This window comes from Danio rerio, chromosome 25, assembly GCF_049306965.1.
Source record: "Danio rerio strain Tuebingen ecotype United States chromosome 25, GRCz12tu, whole genome shotgun sequence".
Classification (NCBI taxonomy): domain Eukaryota; kingdom Metazoa; phylum Chordata; class Actinopteri; order Cypriniformes; family Danionidae; genus Danio; species Danio rerio.
This window is the reverse complement of record NC_133200.1, coordinates 17,615,001-17,636,333: the sequence shown is the minus strand read 5'-3', so window position 1 is coordinate 17,636,333 and position 21,333 is coordinate 17,615,001. Positions and strand designations below refer to the sequence as shown.

General features: G+C 35.0%; 2 protein-coding genes across 3 annotated transcripts in view; both read right to left on the bottom strand.

The window, feature by feature from the left end:
• Positions 1-2,487: 2,487 nt before the first annotated feature.
• Positions 2,488-13,772, bottom strand: ada2a (adenosine deaminase 2a). Its single transcript, NM_001033717.2, is given in 10 exon segments — positions 2,488-3,424; positions 3,528-3,730; positions 4,346-4,503; positions 4,618-4,726; positions 6,855-6,945; positions 7,017-7,144; positions 8,562-8,772; positions 8,844-9,063; positions 10,462-10,790; positions 13,680-13,772. Coding segments are annotated over 9 exon segments (1,512 nt in total). The 5' UTR covers positions 10,763-10,790; positions 13,680-13,772; the 3' UTR covers positions 2,488-3,333.
• A 1,106-nt stretch (positions 13,773-14,878) lies between these two features.
• The window catches only part of cecr2 (CECR2 histone acetyl-lysine reader), a 42,415-nt gene continuing 35,960 nt past the window's right edge, over positions 14,879-21,333 (bottom strand). For both annotated transcript variants that reach the window (XM_005174362.5, XM_002666820.7), the window contains exons 14-18: positions 21,260-21,333; positions 20,448-20,588; positions 19,627-20,353; positions 17,749-19,528; positions 14,879-17,630 (exon numbers count right to left, since the gene is read on the bottom strand). The exon at positions 21,260-21,333 is cut by the window's right edge and continues 279 nt beyond it. In XM_005174362.5, the coding sequence (XP_005174419.1) occupies positions 17,573-17,630; positions 17,749-19,528; positions 19,627-20,353; positions 20,448-20,588; positions 21,260-21,333 (2,780 nt within the window). In that variant the 3' untranslated portion in view covers positions 14,879-17,572. The remainder of the gene's footprint in view (positions 17,631-17,748; positions 19,529-19,626; positions 20,354-20,447; positions 20,589-21,259) is intronic.

Below are 21,333 nucleotides of genomic sequence, written 5' to 3'. Positions count from 1 at the left end.
TCTACAGTGAACAATGACAGGGAAAAAATGCCATGAGACTGCTGAATGAATCTGGTACTTTGTTTTTCACTGCATAAAAATAATCAAGTTGTGTGAAAAAAAGGTATAATTTGGAGATATTTTGCCTTTTGATATTTTTTATTATAGAATTGTGCAAATTTAGAAAATTTTAATTCAATATTACATTTTAGAGATAAGTAATTGCCAAATTGTCAAGCTATTATTTCCATGGTAACTTTTTTCCCACATGACTAAGACCCAATTAACCCTTCATATAGTTGTATATAAATGTATATTTTGGTTCAATAGATGACCTTAGTGAGCTGTGCCACTATTGTGGGGAAAATAATATAGAAGTGGAAAAAGAAAGGGGAAACGTACAGAAAACCATTACCTTGTTCCTGGGTAACCTTCTTTTAAAATAAGATGGCAATCTCAAAACACTTATTCCTTCGTTACAGATTCAGTGACACGTGTGACTGGAGGTATCACATGTGTTTGAGCCTGACCCCATGAAGCCCCTACAACTGGGCAGAATGTTAATCCCATACCCTGTCTTTATGTTAATAGTTTTCAAGTAATTGTTAAGTTAAATGTTATCTTAGATTAAACCTTTTTGAAAATATACACATAAAAAACATTTCATTTTAAATTAAAGTATGCACTTTACTTATTTTAATTTGTGTGCGTACATTCTATTAACCAGTATTTTACACACATTCCACATTTACTTTAAGAATTTTCTTTTTAATTTAAAAGCCAATTAAGAAATTCTATAAACATATTTAGGGAAACATTTAAAAGGGATCAACAGTAATCTACATAACTGCTTACAGGGGAAAAAAGGCTAAAACAAACTAGACTAATTACACAGACAGACAGACAGACAGACAGACAGACAGACAGACAGACAGACAGACAGACAGACAGACAGACAGACAGACAGACAGACAGACAGACAGACAGACAGACAGACAGACAGACAGACAGATAGATAGATAGATAGATAGATAGATAGATAGATAGATAGATAGATAGATAGATAGATAGATAGAATCTATCGCTGTACTGGTCATATTATAGTAAAATGCTTTCTTTGATAGGCTGTTAAATATATGTAAACTTAACATCTATATATCAAAGGCAAGAAAAATAATAGTAAACAGAGAACGATGAAATATATTGACGCGCTCATATAATGTGTACGGGCGCCGAGCGCGTTCACGTGAGAGTATGTACGCTTTTTGCGTGTCCAGTCCGCTTGTGGGAGCGAGTTTAAGTTAAACAGTGAGAACAGCGCCTACTAGAGTCACAGAATACGACGGTCGCAGAATTTGGTGTAACACCGGCACAGTCAAACATGGCTGCCAGTGGAGGAGCGGCTGTGCCCACACTACCCTCAGCAGCTGATTGAGACGGAGCTGCACTTCCTCACTGAGTGCACAAAATACTCCGAGGTCCGGGAGAAATTCTACACAAACCTCACACACATACACAAAAACTTTGAGTACCTGCAGAACAGTGAGAAACTGCCCATCTTACTGGGGGAGTGTGTGTGCTGCTGTGTGTTAGCAGCTCAGTTTGTGCACTCCTGCCACCGTCTGAGGAACACTGCTCAACCTCCCAGGCGATTGGAACGGCCTGGCCCGATATAAGCCCTGGCTCGCACTGGCCTGATAGTGGAAATGCGGCTGATGACCTGCTCCACTGTCTCCAACACACAAATACTGGAACTCTTTATTTGTGGACTTACTGATGATATTATTGTCATCACCTTTATCCTGTTTTACATATTTACATTATTTTTTTTATTACTCTTTTTATTAATCTATTTTCATTTTAGTTTCTTTATTTCTGTATTATAATTTATGCTCATATTTGTCTTGTTTGTACGCAGCGACGCAGCACTTCTTTGGCAATACGAATGTACAGTTATTTGTCATGCCAATAAAGCACCTAAAATGTGTGTGTGTGTGTGTTTGTGTGAGAGAGAGAGAGAGAAAGAGAGAGAGAGACACTATATATGACATCTATTTGGATAGATGTTTTATTTTATTTTGTTGTATAGCTCAACATTAAAACTCAATATAAAGTTACCAAAAATGAACAGGAATGCTTTATTTATCTTTCAGAGATAAATTAATCCAGGTCTTATCTCACATTGGATCAGTTTTGCACTACTCATGGATTAGAGTTTAACCCCTGCTATAAGAACCCCTTCATTGTATAATACATAACATTACTTATGCAAAAAAAAATTGTAACACATTAATAAAACAACATAACCAACTAACTTATTAACTATGATTAAATAGTATAAATTATTAATAATCAATTGACCAATTAAATAATCAAAATGATAAAAAATAAAATATGTAATAGAAAATAATAAAAACAAAAGTAAATACTAAAATAATATAAATATAAACATTCCTTGGCTCACCTAAAAGTTTTGGGAAAATTGTAAAGATAGAAAGGTGCACAGAGTTTTTGCAATACTTTTTTTTTTATTAATATTAATACTTTCATATTTTAAACCATATGAGTTTTGTATTCACAAACCGCAATCAGATAACAAGTCAGCTTGTCAGGGTTTACGCAGTTAAAAATGTTGGTTAGGGGTTAGTTAATAATTTGAATGTTGTAAGGAAGATTACTGATCAGTGTTTATAAAAAGCTGTAATGAACACTTCCAAATATCATTATAAACTTTTCTGAATGGTTTTTCAGGTAAATAGTCTTTAATTTGAGGACAACTCTCTCAGGTTTGGTAAAAAATGTTCTCCAAAGATGGAGTTATATTATAATAACCGTGAAACCTCTTTTCAGATGAGCTTTAAAAAGACGGTTCACACCAAAAATACTCACTATTTCCTCTTTAAATAGTTACAGACCTTCAGGAGTTCCTTTCTTCTGTTGAAAACAAAAATGGTACTTTGCAGAATGCCTAAAAACTTCTTTGTGTTCAACGGAAGAAACTCAAGCAAGTTGATGACTGAATTTACCATTGTTGCGTGAACATTCCCTTTAATGCACACTTACAACAAGACAAGGTTTATCACGCATCCTGAGTAGTTAAGTAGTTAACCCCGTTCAGATTGTGTGACTTTACATTTATATAAATCTGAAACCACGATTAATATTCACAAAAGCACTGCTTCAGATTCTCCACAAGATGGCAGCACAGATCAGTTCAAGGCATTACATTCTGTTTCTCTCAGCATAAATTGGCGTTTTCGCACCTCAGTATCACCAATACGACAAACAAATGACGTAGATGTCTTGTAAACAATGGCCTCCTAATTAAAAACGTCCTGATGTGGTAACGTCCTGTCAAAGTAAACTTTCCCAAACAAACTTGTCCCATTTTACTAGCAGAGCGTCGATAGCTTCCTCCTTTCTTTGACTTGGCAATGTGCTGTACCTATAAATGAAGAACCAGAGCACACATTAAATATTGAGGACACCTAAATGTACAAGCTTGCATATACAGTCTCTTTTTTGTTTAAATTGTGGTCATTTCCTACCTGAGGGAGTTTAAAGCTAGCTCTTTCAATGTGCCTAAATTAAAGCTCATTCCTCCAAAACCCATAAAAGCTTCATAAAAATCGTGTGAAAGAGCCGTGGCTCCAAAAACAGCAGGATCATCAGAGCTGATCACCAGAGGATGACCTTCAGCCATCAGCACTGCAGCCGGATGATCCCGCAGGTCTGAGACCAGCTTCAACACCTGAAAGAGAAGAAAACAATTTTCAGGTAAAATGCTATTTAATATTGTATTGAATACATTATGTTTTATTTCTTATAAACGAAAATGAAATATGATTTAGTATAGTTCAATTCAATGTTAGTTTTTAGCTAAAGTAGTGCTAATAAACAATATTATATCGAATCGCGCAATCTTTCCTTGCTGTGTTAAACATCACTTATGAAATATTTGAAAAAGTATTTAAATTTCAGAGAAGGGCTAATAATTTTGTGTTATAAATTTGCAGGGTGACACGGTGGTTAGCCTCACAGCAAGAAGGTTGCTGGTTCGAGTCCCGGCTGGGTCAATTGGCATTTCTGTGTGGAGTTTGCATAAATAAAATGACATAATAAAATTTTATTGAAAACAGAACAAATACAACATATGCAACAATATTAAGAACAACTACAACTGTTACTCAGTAATGTTAAAATAGCACTGATATAAATATGAAATTCTACTTATAACATATTCAGAAATAGATATTTCAACAATTTACGAGTTTCTGAATGGAACTAATTGTGATTTTGGCCCAGAAAGATGCATAAGGAAAGTAAACAAACTCAATTTTTTGACACTACAAAAGAGATGTTCTACCTGATTTGAAATAGGGCAGACTTCAATCGGCACGTCCATCTTTCTGGCCATCTCTTTAACCACAGGGTGACGTGCCAAAGCAAAGCCGTGCCCGATACGTGTGGTGTTGAACAGAAGAGCATCCATGAGGTTTTGATCCACATCTGTTCCCTGTGAATCTGTGCAGAAAAGCCAATGAAAAAGAACAAACGTTCAATCACTCGGAGCCTAAAGGACGACTTTGAGTTGCGCGGCTTTGTAGCAGATAAAAGAAGCGAGACGTCAAAGGAAACCTGTCTCTCCAGCGTGAAAGAAGTAGGGCAGGTTAAAACCCTTGTCTTCAGGTAAACTCAAAGCGTCCTTGAAGTACCACAAAGGTCTTCCAAGGTCTTCCTGTCCTACCTGGAGTTAGAAAAGCACATGTAGTACTGGTTAAATGTTTGAAATCAGTAAGATTTTAAAATTGGCTTTTAAAGAGGCTTATTCTGCTTAAAAAATATTTTGTGAAATATTATTTATATTTAAAAAACAGTTTTTGATTAACATATGTTTTATAATGTAATTTCTGTGATTTAAAGCTGAATTTACTTCAGTCTTTAGTGCTTGCTTTAGAAATCATTATACATATGCTGATTTGCTAATCATTCATTATTGTGCTCAATCATTATTGATGATTCTTATAATTACCATTGTTAAAAACAATTCCCTTCACAGCTTTGTGGAAACTGTTATCATTTTACTGGACTCTGTATTCACACCTAACACGACAACTATAAACAGAAATATATCAGTAAATTGACAAGATAACGAACGATAAAAATGTTAATTCTGTTGGTGCTTGTCATTCGGTATTAACCCCTTGTAACCAGCAGACGTCCTCATTGAGCTACTTCTGTGACTTTTGACTGCTAATGTAAACAAAGCGGTTTAGCGATCGAAGTCAATGAGGTGGAATAAAAACAACACAAGGTAAGCTAATACAATACAAAGACGCAAAAACTAGCACTGGATAACTGAGGTAAATTTATTTGCATTCTACAATTTGCTAGCCTAGTCTGCAAACTTTGATTTATTTTTTATCATTCTTTCACTTAGTATACCAAGGTAGTTATTATCTTTAAATAATGTTTAAAAATCAGTTTAAGTTCTTCAATGTCACCTGCAGCTTATTTGTCAATAGATTGACTGGCTGTCAGTGTTTTATCATTAATTAGCCGGGGGAAAAAATATTTTCATATTTCCCAATGATATTCTCTAAGTCTTTATCGTTATAGTTGTGGTTTGAAATCTGCTGTTGTTTTAAATTTAGAAAGATTTTAAAATCTCTATCTTTATCATTATTTATATAGTTACTATGCTTGGTGTGAATGGCCCTATATACAATTTTTGATGAAAAGAAATTTAAAAGTAACAGCACTAATTTAAACTTTGAATACATTTTAGATAAATGTTTACTTGTACTTTTACTGGCACTTTTGATACAGCAAGTAAAAATAGGTATTAAACACGTCAACATTTTTCTCAGAAAACATATTTCTAAAGGTGCCGTTGACTTGAAATTTTCAATGTATGTTGTTAACAACCAAAGAAATCCAAATATGCAAAGAGAACAAATCTAATTAGTTACGAATTAAGTTGTGTAATAAATTAAATGACACACGGGAAAGTATTGAACACATGAAGAAAGGGAGGTGTCGAAAGGCATTAAAAGCCCAGACAGCAACTGAAATCTCTCAGTAGTTCTTCACCAACCCTCTGCCTTTTGTCATTGTAAATAAATATTAGCTGCTTCAGTCCAACATCTACATTATTAGGATGATAAAGATAAAAACAGTGTGGACATTTCAGCAAGTCAATGATTCAAAACACAGCCAACGAAACTCTCAGATGCTTTCAGAAAAAGAAAATGAAGCTGTAATATGGCCCAAACAATCACTTGACTTGAATCAGGTAAAAACGAGACCCACAGAACCATCAAGATTTTTACACTTTGTGGAAGTCTGTGAAAACCTCACACCTGAGTAATTCATATGACATCATTCTCCATGAGAGTGGTCTTTAAACTGCCATCACTAAAAAAAGCCTTTTATTAAAATTATTAAATACGTTTTAGTAGTTTATTACTTTCTCCTTGTGTCAATTAATTTTTATAACACATAACTAATATTTCAGATTTGTTTAGTTTAGTTTTATTTTTATGTTTGTATTGTTTGGTTTTTTATCAATATCTGGTTCAATTCCATGTCAACAGCTCTTTTAGAAATAAAAAAAACAACATGTTCAATACTTATTTTCCCCGCTGTATTGACTCACAAAAATATTAAAGCCGCACTCTGAGGAAAAATAAATGTGACACTGAAGACAGCTAGATACTATTAATTCAGCTTTAATTCACAGGATTTATTTTTTTACTGTATTTTTGATCAAATAAATGTAACTTTGGTGTCCAGAATAACCTTCTTTTAAATATTTCATTCACGTATTGTGTATTTCAGCAATATGCTCATCACCGAACCGAATGTATACTTACAAAGTCAAAACCTGCCATGACATCTGGAAAGTTTCTTCTCAGTATCATTGCTTCCTCTACTGTCTTCACCGCCTCAGTTGCATTTATTTTTCTAAAAGAAACGGTTAATTAAGATCTTATCGATTCAGATTGGTATTTAAAGTAATTTGCTGTTTATCACACCTGTGGACAGTGAAAATCACCCGAGCCCCGATGAAGTCTGGATGGTGTTTTTTAAATTGGTTCACAACTTCCTGACAGGCAGCCATACTCCAGTCTTTATCATTCAGTCTGCCATCGAGTTCATATGTCTTGAATGAGTAAATAAAAATGAGCATATATTAGTATGTTTCTAGTGCAAACAATCTTACAAAGATGCAAATTTTTGCCATACAAAATTTGAAAAGGTAATTGAGAAGCTTTTTTCCTCTGACAGATTTGAGTTGCCATATATTTATACAATAATTCTGTCTGGTTCTTGAACCTGATTAGTTGATAGCCGTGCAATATTCTGCAATATATGCACTTGTACAGCCTCTTCACCAACAGACAACAGATCAATAAACTCACTACAGTATGACAAATATTGCTGCTGTTGGATAACAGTGTATTTTTCAGGCTTATTAGGTTAGAATGTAGTTGTTTAAATTGCAAATATGCAGTTTATTTATAAGGACAGTGCCTATTTTAAGTATTAATATTTATTATATTTATAATATAAAATTTATTCATAATTCCTGAGATCAAGCGCATCGGCGGCCATTATAACCTGTTACTGAGCAGAGCAAAGGTGGTTAACATTCCGCCAGAGACAGAGACCGCATAATAAGTCCTTAGGCGAGAAAAATAGCATTTTCTCTGCAGAAGTTTTAAACTACAGCTGAACATATCATTTTAAAACAGGTAAGTGATATTCTAAGTCGATCTCTCTCTTGTATTTTGTAGTGCTGTATTTATACCATGGTAATCTGGTAGTGTTTGCTTTGGCTTTTACGGGGTAAATATTGTGAAACCACAGTTGCAATAGAGAAATACTGGGAAATCTCTGTAGACTGATGGCACTTCAGCCTTATAATCTTAAAATGTGAGCAAAATCACTCGTTTTTCCATCATTTTAGGCATTACGCTAGAGAACCATTCAAATACTAGCTCTAAAGTGACGTTGATGAATTAGCAACGGTTTCTGCTGTTCTGACGGTAAGCTGCAGATGTGAATGGCAGATTAAAGTAGTTCCTCATATATAAGAATTTTTGAGATTCTTCGTGCTTGATTTTCTTGTTTATATACACGATTATGGTGTCAAACTGTTGCATAAATGCAATATCACACTCGTAGCATTGCAATATGGCTGTATATCGGCACTGGTGGGACACCAATGCAATCACACACCTCCCACCAGTGCCGATATCCAGCCGAATAAATATACTTACAGTTCAAGGAAAAATATACAAGCCCTCCTGTGATTTTTTTTAATATTACCTAAATTACTAATCTAAGATGTAAACTAAATATGCTAAATGTTAACTGACAAATATAAGGTTATAATTTACAATTGTGCTATATAAACTGCAAACAAAAGTGAGAATAGTAAGATTTCTCAATTCATAAATTGTATATAAGCTCAAAATTGTGAGATAAAAAAATCACAAATATCTTTTAAAAATTTTTTATTAAATTTTAGATCTAATTTAGGATTTTTTTTTAAATCAGGTCAGACTTATCCATACCTGTGGCAGCAGTGCTCTGATCTCCACATACATGATGTTGTCCTCATAAAACTGTCGGAGACCTTCATAGAGGTAGTCTTTAAAGACAGGGGCATAAGTGACCAACCCATAGGCCACTAAAAATACCTGCTCGAACCTCTCCCACACAGTATCCTGATTAGGATAAGCTCTATCTGGGTCTTCAGTAAAGAGCGTGAGATTTCGAATAAAACTGTAAAGGAAATTGAGACATATAAAACAAAACCTTACTCAGTTACAGTCTCAGAATAAGTTTTGTTTTACCTGTTGTCCAGTTCAGTGGTGTTTTTAATTTTTTCCCTGAGGGATCTGAGCAGAGTCCATGAGGAGCAGTGTAAACTGGATGCTGGTGGTCCAGTGGAAAAGATGAACTGCACGGTCTGCTTGTCTGTGAAGCAAACATAGCAGTTCTCTCTGTAGGTCACGTTCTTCACCAGCCAATCCACTGAAACCATAGCAAAGTCGTGTACGTGCAGTGCAGCACCTGAAAATATAAATCATATCAATCAACATAGTTAAGCCTATGGGGAGTTACACTGTTATGAAATATATGGTAAGGTTAGTTTAGCTTTTAGGTAATTTAGCTTTGCAGTAGAATGATAGTAATGACATCCACTGTTAGTTAATACACGTAATATGAGTTTCGTAATCAGATTTCTTTTTTCAAGTAGCTAGTAAAGTCACAAATTACTTCTTTATTTCTGAGAAAATATCTGAGTTGCCTTTAAAAAAGTTAATTCAGTTTCTTTGCTTTCCCATTTACTTTCTGTCAGTTTTCTTATAATGAGGAAGTGCAGATGTTTTGCGTATGATCTGTACATATGAAAATTACTGTAGTTTCAGTTTCATTTATATACAGTTAAAGTCAGAATTATTAGCCAGAATTATTAGCAATTTACTGTCATCATGGCAAAGATAAAATAAATCAATTATTAGAACTGAGTTATTAAAACTATAATGTTTAGAAATGTGCTGAAATGTTCTTCTTTTTAAAAAAAAATCACAAATTATGTTTAACAGAGCAAGGAAATTTTCACAGTATGTCTGATAATATTTTTTCTTCTGGATAAAGTCTGATTTGTTTAATTTCGGCTAGAATAAAATCAGTTTTTAATTTTTTAAACACCATTTTAGGGACAATTAGCCCCTTTAAGCTATTTCTTTTCTCGATAGTCTACACAACAAACCATCGTCATACAATAACTGGCCTAATTGCCCTAACCTGCCTAGTTAACCTAATTAACCTAGTTAAGCCTTTAAATGTCACTTTAAGCTGTATAGAAGTGTCTTGATTTATTTACTGTCATCATGACAAAGATAAAATGAATAAGTTATTAGAAATGAGTTAATAAAACAATTTTGATTAGAAATGTATGTATATAAGTGTATATATATATATATATATATATATATATATATATATATATATATATATATATATATATATATATATATATATATATATACAAACACACACAAGCAAGCAATAGTTATAAACAAGCAAGCAAAGCTCAGATGAAAAAAGTTGTGCAAAAGTAACGTGATGCATTACTTGCCTGAAAAACTAACTAATCCATTTAATGACTTTTTAAATAAGTAACACATAATTGTAATGTATTACTTTTCAAAGACACTGCAACTGGCAACACCCTCTCTTAACACAGTTATAAGGCATTATACAGGCAAAATATAAGACAGATACTCATAATACTATATATCCATAACATATCACCCTACATCTCATTCCCTTTATCATCTTAACATAGTTAAAATAGTGGGAACAAAAGTGTGTGTGTGTGTGTGTTTATACATGTTATATTTATATACTTTTATATATTTTATATTATTATACAATCAAATCACAAACTACAGATTACTGCACCTTTAGGCATCTTCTGTATCAAATTAAAGACAGGACTTTGGTCAATGAGGCGCTTTGCCTTGAAGAAATGCATGGACGGTGGAAACTGTCCTGCCTCCATATCATGCTGCTTCAATTTCTGAAGTTTTCCATCAAGCAGTTTTTCTCTCTGGTTCAGCGTAATGTCACCTCCTGTCCGTCTAGATGCCTCCAGGCCTATGAGAGCGTCCCGTTTCCTGGGATCTGGTCTACCGTTACATGATGCACAACACAGAAGCAGCAAGTAGATCCACATCAGATCTCCAAGGAACAACACATGCATGTCTGTAAGGTAATTCAACCACAGATCTCTGGGAAGATAGTAAAAAGTAGGATGTTAATATTATTAAAGTGTGTATCAAGTGTTTTTTCTAAAATTCTTTTAGATTTCAGGACTAAATGTTGTCAAAAGATACAATTCACAAAGTTCCTCAAAAAAACTTTACTCTCTTAAAAAGAAATAATCAATTCTAAACCACCAAAATGAGTTGTCGTCACTTCTAGTTTCACTTCCGTAACTTATCTATGTAAATCTTAAAGGACATATTGTAGCATAGAACGAAAACTATTTTTATTGTTGTGGTATTTGCTTAAGCTTTAATCCTGATATACGGTATTATAACAATATTGACATTAGCGATGCAACAATTATAAATTTTAGTTGTCCGATTGTAGTCTGAAGGATAACCGCGGTTTCATGGTTTTTTTACGATTATTATGCATTCTTTAATTTCAAAACACTACTAGTTTCAAAAATCTAGAAAGTCTTTATATTTTAAAGTGTCATTTACTACTGCTCAGTAGCCAAGTAGTACAACACAAAATAATAACAGTAAAAAAAATAAAAAATAAAAAAAAAACAATAGTAAATTTCTTGTTGGACTTAAAAGTAAAAATGTTGACATTTTAACTTAAGTAACAATTTTACACTTAAAATAAATTACTAAACAGTGAATAAATAAATAAATAAAAACAAGAATAAAAAAATGTATTTGTCTAAAGTAAATTTAAGCTACATATTAGCTAAGTATTTCCCTTTTAAAGAGAATAAATTTAGTCAAAGGCTGCAGAACCTCTGTCTTCGATCAACTGCATCACAAAATTGTTTGGAATTTTTTATTTGATATTTTTCTTTTTGGACCAGTGTAGAATTGTGTATATTCCATACAAAGTAGCCTATGAAGCTGAGCGATCTGTTCTTTTCACGTGATTTGCAGTTCGCTCACGGCATTCTGAAGTTTAGATGTTTTCGAGTAGATACCCCAGGAACAAGCAGTGCGCCTTCGTTGAAAATAATAAACTTCTGCGTGCAAAAAATGTGATATGTGAACAGGCCTTATGTGCAACGTGAAAGAGCATCAGTTGATAGCCTCAGCCAAAGTTGTTACAGTGTGCAAGCGTATTAGCTCCAATATACAATTAGCTCCGATATACAATCTAGGAACTTTTACATTTTTGGGATTTCAAAGTTTTTGTCGTAGTTTAATTATAAACAACTTGATCATTATTAGCTAGGCGTTGTATTCTACTTCACTGGAAAGCAAATAAGCCACTACTACATCCCAATGGCTTGTGGATACCATACATTTTCAAAAGTTGGAAAAGGTTAGATGTTCTGGTAAAACAAATTTCTTTGAAAAGTTGCAATGTTTTATAAATTACTTTAACTATCTTAACATCTTGCCTTTCATTTAGTAGATGCACTCTTCCTTTTATTTTATTTTTTATTTCGTAGTAATTTAATTTTCGTTTGTCTTTATTATTATCATATACGGTTTTATTGTAAATATTTAATTACAACATTGACGATGTATAAGAACATTTGATTGTGATTCTTAAATGACAGCATTCAGTCCCTGTTTACACTAATACGTTTTCATTTTTAAAGATGTAAGTTTTGCTACGTTTTTTTGCGCACTGAAAACTAAGGTCGTTTTCATTTTAAAACGATGGTGCTTTATCCCGTTAGTCCTAATTTTCTATAAAAGTTATTTCTGGTTATTTCCTTTTACCCTATTTATTATTTTTTTCTTCTCTTTTGTAAAAAAAAAAAAAAAAAGATTTCGATATGTAACAATTTGTACTGAAATAATGTTTGCTTTTTCGCAATACAAAAATTAATTTGTTAATAGTTACATTTATTTAGGTTTATTAGTAATCCTTTAATAAAACAGTCATGACTGTTGATTTCAACAAGTTTAAACATTAACTAAGACATTAACATGACTTAAGATAAATAAATGCATTAGAAATAGTTTCCATCATCAGTTGCATCAACTTATGTCTACAATTGGAGCCTGATTTTAAAGTCCTATGAAAAAAAAATAGTTTCAGTTTTCAGTTAATATCTCAGCCTTGTTGTTGACCAGATTAAAGTGTGAAAATGCTTATGTTTGAAAATAAATAGGCTAAAAGTGTCCAAGCATTTGGTGGTGTGATGAACACCACAGCGAATACAACTTAATATTTGTAAAATATTGGCATTGATAATATAAGTTACAACACAAATTCTTGCTTTTTTAACCACTTCAAATGTTGACCAGTATACATACTATATACATACACAATAGTCATTGGAAATATATCATTATTACTGGTTTAAGCTAACTTACTCAACAGTATTGTGACAGTGATGTCTGCAATGACTGCATTTATAAAAAGATTATTTGCTTAACGTTACTGCTACTTCTTTTTTCCAGTCACCAGTTACAGTTTTGCTTTGAAATCAGTTTCAACCATCAACCAGTTTCCTCAAAACCATGGTAAATGTATCTGTCAGCTGTTTGAACTTGTCTAATTTTAAGAGAAAGATAATTTAACACGTAAGATGTACATTAAATCGATCAAATAATGTTACTTCTAAAACAATGCCACCATCTGTTACAGACGTAATTACTCGCTTGTAAACAACCCACATGACTGTCGAGCTGTACTCTACTAATTATCATCAGTCGAAAGTTGTCTATTGTTTGCTGTTGTCACATTTTGTCTATAATCTATTGCAAACGTGACTCTTAAACGTCCGGACACGCTTCTTGAATTTCGATCAATTTATTTGCGTATCATCTAAAGGGGCTTCCGGGGCTGAATTACCCCCCCAAAAAAGGCATAACAAGGCTACAGTAACGGTTATCCTGAATAACGTTAAATATTCAACGTAATACATAACGAATCAAATAGAATTAATTGAAAGTACTTACCTGTTGAGTACACAGAATCGCTACAACAGAAGTTTAATAGTAATTGTATTTAACAGAGCTCGGTCGACATCTACCCTGCAACTGACTTCCACAACAACGTGACGTCGTGTGTTTCCTCAAAGCTCATTGGCTGAGCTGTGCACGCGTGTGGACAGAAGACTGCGTGACAAAGACCTGTCGGTGTATTTAAAATCTAACAAACGTATTACATGATTTTCTTCTTTGTTTTACGACGTCCATACGTTTTAAAAGTGATGGGTGACGAATATGAATGTGATATATTTACCTCACTATTATCATCTCCAACACTGAGGTTTCTGAGTCGTCTGAAACATGACTAAACTCTTTTCTGTGAGTACAAGACTTAATAGCACAAAGAAAGGAATATTGTGGTTCTATAATAACATATTCACAAAAAGTGTTTATGTCAGTTAACGAGACGTTAAAATATAACCAAGCAATTGTTTTATAGGCTAGCTATAATAACTATAGGCTATATTAACTTTTCATGATAACTGGAAAACTAGTTTGTTGAAAACTAACTAATAGTTACCGTTACCAAAGATACAATACAAATAAAACAAAACGTTGATTTGCAGTAAAAACTCAAAATATACACAGAGAAAATATATATAACATTAAATTGAAATATGTTTATATTTTCTAAAAGAACTAACCACAGAGTTGTGGTATCAGAAAAATATCAACCTGTAAATATTTTTATATTTTAAATTAGGAAAATATACATGCGTTATGGATGTGACAAAAAAAGTTTGCAGTATACAACATACTTTGCAGAAATTCCATGAATTAAACTGGACAACCCAAAAGAAACGATGCTAATAAAAAATGATAAAAGTTGACTATTGAACAAACATGATTGATTTTATTTTATTTTACACTTTTGCATTTGTGAGGTAAAAGTTTCGTTATGGATGTGACCAATGTGAAATTGGCACTTGTGTGACTTTGCTAAATGAAATATAAAAGTTTGAAAACATTGACGTTTTTGAGCAGTTTTTAAGTACTGTAAAATACTTGCTTACACCAAAAACGTAGAAACAGTTTCGCTATTTTGGATGAGGCTTAGTTTTTTTATGGCAAGGTTGACATTTGCATGGAATAGCTTATATGGTTAATTTTCACAAGGTGGATTATTTTTAAGGGGTAATGAACAGAAACTTGAAACAAGCAGAAACTAATGAAACGTAGTTTATTCTAAGAAATGTACAGTATAGAAAATACTTCGGTTCATTTCCAAAATAATTTGTCAGTCAGATAAGAACTTGTAAACTTCATATATTGAAAGTTACAGGTGTCGTTTTGGATGCCATTTTACTACTGAGGTAAAGTGAATCTTTTTCAAAACAAACATGAGAACACATTTATATTTAAAAAAAGACAAAATTTACAAAAAAACATAAGAGCAAATAAATATGATTCACATTTAACCAACTAGTTCTTTAACCAGTACAGACAGAACAGAGAACAGCAGAAATGTTGAAGGGTTTCAAGAGATCCAGACCCAATACCCATAAAAAAAAAAATAAAAATAAAAAACTGTACAATGCAAAACCCACACATTCTTGTAGTACAATACAACTAAATTATCCCTTTTACATATTAACAGTGGAATAGGACAGTCTGTCAGAGGACTGGCAAAGTGATAAAACTTCACATGTGAGTACAAAATGGAGGATAATGCCCATGTCATCTCACAGTTGCTAGCATTTTAATATCCCTAGTTCATAAAATACATATAAACAGTTTATATGTCCACAAAAATACTACAATGTCTGACATTATGCACTATCACAGGTTTCAGGGACAAAAGATCTTACTGTACCACAGAAATCACTGTCAAGTTTCTTCATACAAGGTATTCAACCGTTTTTCCACTTCAATATGTGGATGATACAAAGCTGCAAAGTGAGGGCCAAAATGTTAACCTGGGATGCTGCCTTCATTACACTTACAGTTATGAACCCCAGAATTGAAAATACAGAATGGAGATGTTTTAATCATGTTCAAACTTGGCACCAATAAAGTAGCAATGACTGTTGTACAGTTGGACATATTAAGGCTATAGTGTTGTTTTAAAGATAGAGCCTTCAATCGTGGAAAAAGCATATCTCAGAGTATAAAGAAAAACAAGTGACAAAAATAATTTTTGCACATGTCTGTGAAGGGAATGGAAAATATGCCACATTCTGGCATTATGAGGTAGATATTCTTGCTGCCATATTCTGACATTTTTTGTTTCTTTTCAATGGTTTGTCAGTATGAGCTGAATCTAAATAGAAATTCAGACAGACTAATCGAACACATTAAACAAAGCAGATATGATAGCGATTAATTTAGTGCAGGGCAACAATAGTAGAAGAAATGAAGTTGGATAAAACCATCCTACTTGGTTTTCAGATCCTTGCCCATTACAAAAAAAGCATTTAAAACAATTTCAGACTCACTCAAGTGTGACAAACTCCAAAAACCACAAGTACTGCTCGCCTCGTTCCTGCATCTGTACTGATGTTCAAACAGGAACTGAAGTTAATCACAGTTCCAGTGAAATTTCACTGTAATTTTGTCACTAAAAAGTCATTGACAATACCCGTATTAAAACCACTACACCCTGAGGACATATTCAGTACGCTGAGTCAAAACAGGAAGCATTCATGTAAAATATGAGCACATCGACATTTCTCCTATTGGATAAAAGCAGCTACAGTGGTACTTTTACAAGTCAGTTTTAAGGCTGATACATACTCACATCTAACACATTGTTAGTATTGCGACTCTAGCTAGATGTTCAATTTACGTTCCAATATGTGGAGAAAAAAAAACAACATTTTGAGATTGCTAGGCAGTAATGAATAAATCAGGTCACAAAGAGTAAACCAGTCTTCATGGAATCCCAAAAGCTGCAGATTACTAGTGGCCTGTCTAGATATTAAAAATGTGAAAGATGGTTACTTCCTATCTGAAATCAGATTTATTCTGTGCACACGTAACACAGGACACATCAAAATGAAACAAGACAAAACATCAGAGATAGAAACAACTTAAGTGAAATTAGTCCCATACAAAGAAGCACACGTCTAATTTTAGTCCAAGGCCACTAATTCCAGTATGAAAGACTATTCCTAGTGCATAACAAATAGAGCAGCTGAGTTCTCTGCCAGTCTAAGAACAAATACAATCTTCAAATTGAAGTGGCATTAAAAGAATGCACATCACCAGAAAAAAAGTGGATAATGTGTTTTACTTAAGATGAACACCACCTCTTTAAAACACTTGTTGTCACTTTCCCCATGGAGAAGGTCTTCCTTTTATTCTTTGAGTTGAATTACTATACTAAAATCATTTCACAGAACATTCAAAAGTATATGAAGGCAAGAGTCTAGTTTGTCCATGGAGCTTTGAAAAAGCTCAAGTAGCCTCAGTACCTTCTTTGCTACACCTGAGTTTAATTTTGAACCAGAATACCAACTGGTAACTAACATCTTGCTCTTCTCATGTATACATTTTAGCATCTTTACTTTCAAAGTAAAAGCTCATGCAAAGAGCTTGGAGATTGTGTTCCTTTGTTAGGGATGTGGCCAAAGAAACCAACCAGGATGAGAAGAAAAGCTGCTGTGGCCACTACTTCTTGGCACTGCAAACTGTTCTTTCCCTCCTCAGTGAAAGTTGATGCCAGGGGAGGATGGTGTCTCCAATAGTTTTTTGCACGAGTAGGGGAGCAATTGACTCCAATTGACATAACTTGCCCTTTTACGCAAACAAACACACTAAACATCTATTTCGTTGGGTCTTTATTTCCTTGTATATTGCAGGATGTAATTGTGCTGTAGAAGGTACTCATTTCCCTTGGACTGCCACCAAAATCCTAGTTTTCATACTCCTTGTTTATGGCCCTGGCCATTTGGAGAGGCTGTACGCAACATCTGGTGCCTATAAAGCAAGAAAAGGGTTAAGAAAAACAATGTGAAAGTAGTATACAAATGTACAATTTATGAATGAATCATTCTTTGATATCCAGAACACCTTAGTTTTAAATTATATCTCTTACCCACTGCGAAATAAATGTTCTGCAACCACTGCTCTTTGAGGAACCATCATTCCCTGGAAGTGCCCTGCAACATTTGGATGCCTATACATAGTCATTCGAGATTGACCAGGGGAGAAAGGCAGATGCTGGGGCCTCTGCAAAGCTTCCATCAAATGTGGATGAGGATTCTGTGGTGCAAAATGTCCACCAGAAAATTGCTGGCTAGAATACGGCCCACTTGCCATCATATGGGGTGGCGGAGCAGCACTTTGCTGCATGCTGGGATGCATACCACGAGGCCCATATGGGAAACTAGAGTGCGGCTGGGCTGAAGTATGATGTCGGGCTGTAGCATTGTGGCTATCCAGGTCCAATATTTCCTTTGGGCTCTCTGAGCGTTCAGAAGGTTCTTCTGTCCTGGCCTGCTTAGCAGGGCTTCCATCCTCTTTGTTTTCAAATGAACTGCTATGGGATCCATCGGGTAAAAGATTGGGTGACATTAAGCTCCCAACAGATCCATCAGAGCCATGTGGAGACATGCCATTGTCATTGTGCCTACCATTAAAACTTCCAGCAGATGGTGTTGGATAAGAATTGGACATCACTGGGTGTTGAGGCTGGTATGGATGTCTAGGCCACTCCTCAGTTGGAAATACAGGTCTTCCATGTCGTTGTTGTTGATAAAACTGCTGCTGCTGCTGGAACTGAGGATGCATGCTTGGGTGGCCCTGAGAATGCTGTGTGGCCATGCGATACTGGTATTGAATGCTTTGCTGGTGAAAAGCAGGGTAGTGTGCAGGATTTTGATTAGGATTATTTTCGTGTGACGGGAGTCCCTGGCTTGTGTAAGACTGGTGGTTTGACGTTTGTAGTGGCCTACCATGATGTGGGCCAAACGGTTGGTGTGCTGGCTCACTTATACCATAATGGGTTACATTGTTGCTCTCTGGTCCCTGAGAGTGGGTTGGAGGAGTCTGATTTTGAAGGGGTGCTTGCTCCTGCCTTACCAAGGGGGGTTTTGACTCGGGACTGAAGGGCTGTTGCTTGTATTGCCCACTGGTACAATCAGTCCTCAAATTAGCATTGCTGCCATCTTGGGAAGCTGTACTACCATCTGAAACTTTCCTGCTGGTAGGCTCACAAGGCCTTTGGTCTCCCTGATCAGCTGGAGACGGCTGAGCAAGTGGATGAGATACGGGGTGGCTAGGAGGTAGAGAGCTGAGTGTTGCAGGCTGATGAACACCAGGCTGACCCCCCTGAGATGAAATCTGTGGCATTCCATGGAGAGGTCCTACCTGTGGGCCTCTAACAGATTCATTGTTTTGTATTTGCTGGGAGACACTCTGATGATATTGATGAATTACATTCTCTGTCATCTGTTGAGGAATATTCTGTAGAATTTGTGGTGGTACATTCTGAGACTGCCGTTGAGAGCCATTCTGAATAATCTGTGGTAAAGCATGTTTATTTATTTGTTGAGAAATGTTGAGGGGAATATCATCTTGGGTTTTATGGGGCATTGGCTGAGGGCTGTTTAATGGAAATGAAAAGCCATCCACAGACTTTAGATTTGGAGGACCTAGTTGAGAATTCAGTTGGTCATGGATTTTTTCTAGATTTGACAGTCTATGTTTGTCTTCATTCTGATTCAGTTCCTTGCTTGGAGAGGATACAGATGCCAGACCAGTCACTTGTGAAGGTTGCTCAGATTTCTCTGTTGTACTGGGATAAGAACGACTTTCAGCCTCAGTCAGAGAGATTTCTCCAGTTGACATTTTATTGCCAGATTTTGGACTTGAACCTATCAGAATAAACAACATTGTTTTTGTGCTCAAATCACATATGTGCAAGAAGTAATTAATGCAATGCTAAAAATATAGCAAATAATACCACTCTTACCTTTGGAGGACACAGGGGTGTGCTGTTTGTCTCTAGAAGGCATGTGGAGCTGTTTTTCAGGAGATGACTGTTCAGCAGAAGCTAAAGGATTACCACCACTTTGTTGGGGGGACTGAAAATTCCCAACATGATGAGATGATGAAGCTGACAGCTGCTGAAGGGCTATCATCTCAGGACTATCAAGCATAGATGCCAAATGTAGCCTTGAGGCCTGAGGGCCTCCTTGTAGTTTTTGGCCAACAGGACCTTGGGAATTGGCAGAGGGCATTTTAAATTGACCATTTGCCATAGTAAAACCTGTACTATTTTGAGAGTGGATCATGTTGTGATTGTATGGGTGCTGGCCAGAAGCACTCGGTTCTTGCATCATATTTCCACTAGGGGTCGGTTGCCTTTGATGGTTCATGGGTGGCCACATCCTTGGTATATTCATGCCATGGGGGCCATAAGGAGGGTAGGAACTATGCATTGGAACACCTGGCCTGGTATACGCGTTTCCCATTGGCCGCATAGACTGTCCTTCTGGATGTTGGTGTGAAGGGTACATATTGCCTTCAGGTGGAGGGGAACAAAGACCCCCAGGCTGAAGGGCCATTGGCCTTGGACCAAGAGAAGGACCATGAGTGGGACCAGAATAGGAATGTTGTTGATGTGGAGGTTGAAGAGGTTGACCATCAGGTCCAACTGTGTATCTTGTTCCAAGATGTGGACCATTTATGTGGGAACCCTGATTAAAATAAAAAGAAATTTGTTAAAAAAAATAAATAAATAAAAAAAACCTTAGGAGGCCAGTTCTGGCATAGATAGCAAAGATATCATACCTGCATGTTAAAATGTGGTACATGTTGATTTTCATGGTCCCCAGGAGGCCTGGATATGAGGGGTCTCTGCCCAGGATATGGATACTGGGCGTCAATCATCATATGTTGAGCATACATCCCTGGTCCTGAAGGTCGTTGAAACTATGGACAAAAAAGCTCTTACCGAAGTGCTGGCAAAAATATGTGATGTGATTATATATATATATATATATATATATATATATATATATATATATATATATATATATATATATATATATATATATATATATATATATATATATATGGCAATCTCATAATTCACGACATTTCAAATTGATAACTATAAATTCTGCTATAAATTCAGATAATAAAGATAAAGAAAAAACAGTTAAATGTACCTCTTGGTTGTATAATTGTCTAATGGTTGTCTGTTTACATTAAAAACAGTGCAGTAAAACATGCTTAAGTTAATTAGTTCTGACATGTAAGGCATAATAAATAGCCATAAATCTTAAATGTATGACTTGAAATCACCTTGTAAAAACTGTCCCACATTTGAACTTTGTGAGGGGAAAAATCTTACATGTGTACATTTCATATAACTTACTGTTGTGACATTCATCTTATTCTATCTGTCACATCATTTGTCATATATATAATAGATTATAACCTGTTTGATATCAACAACTGGAATTTGACACTATAATATTCTGCTTGAGTGCCTTTTCTGCAGTGATATCTGCCATGTGCAGAGTGAACTTAAGGATATTAGCCAGAACTGCTGTTTCAGCTGTCAACAATAAACAAATTAAGAAACAGTGTGGTCTAACCTGTTGAGCAGGGTGCAGCATGCCACGCTGCTGCTGTCCTGGATGGATGTTATGAGGATGTGGGGGACCGTTGC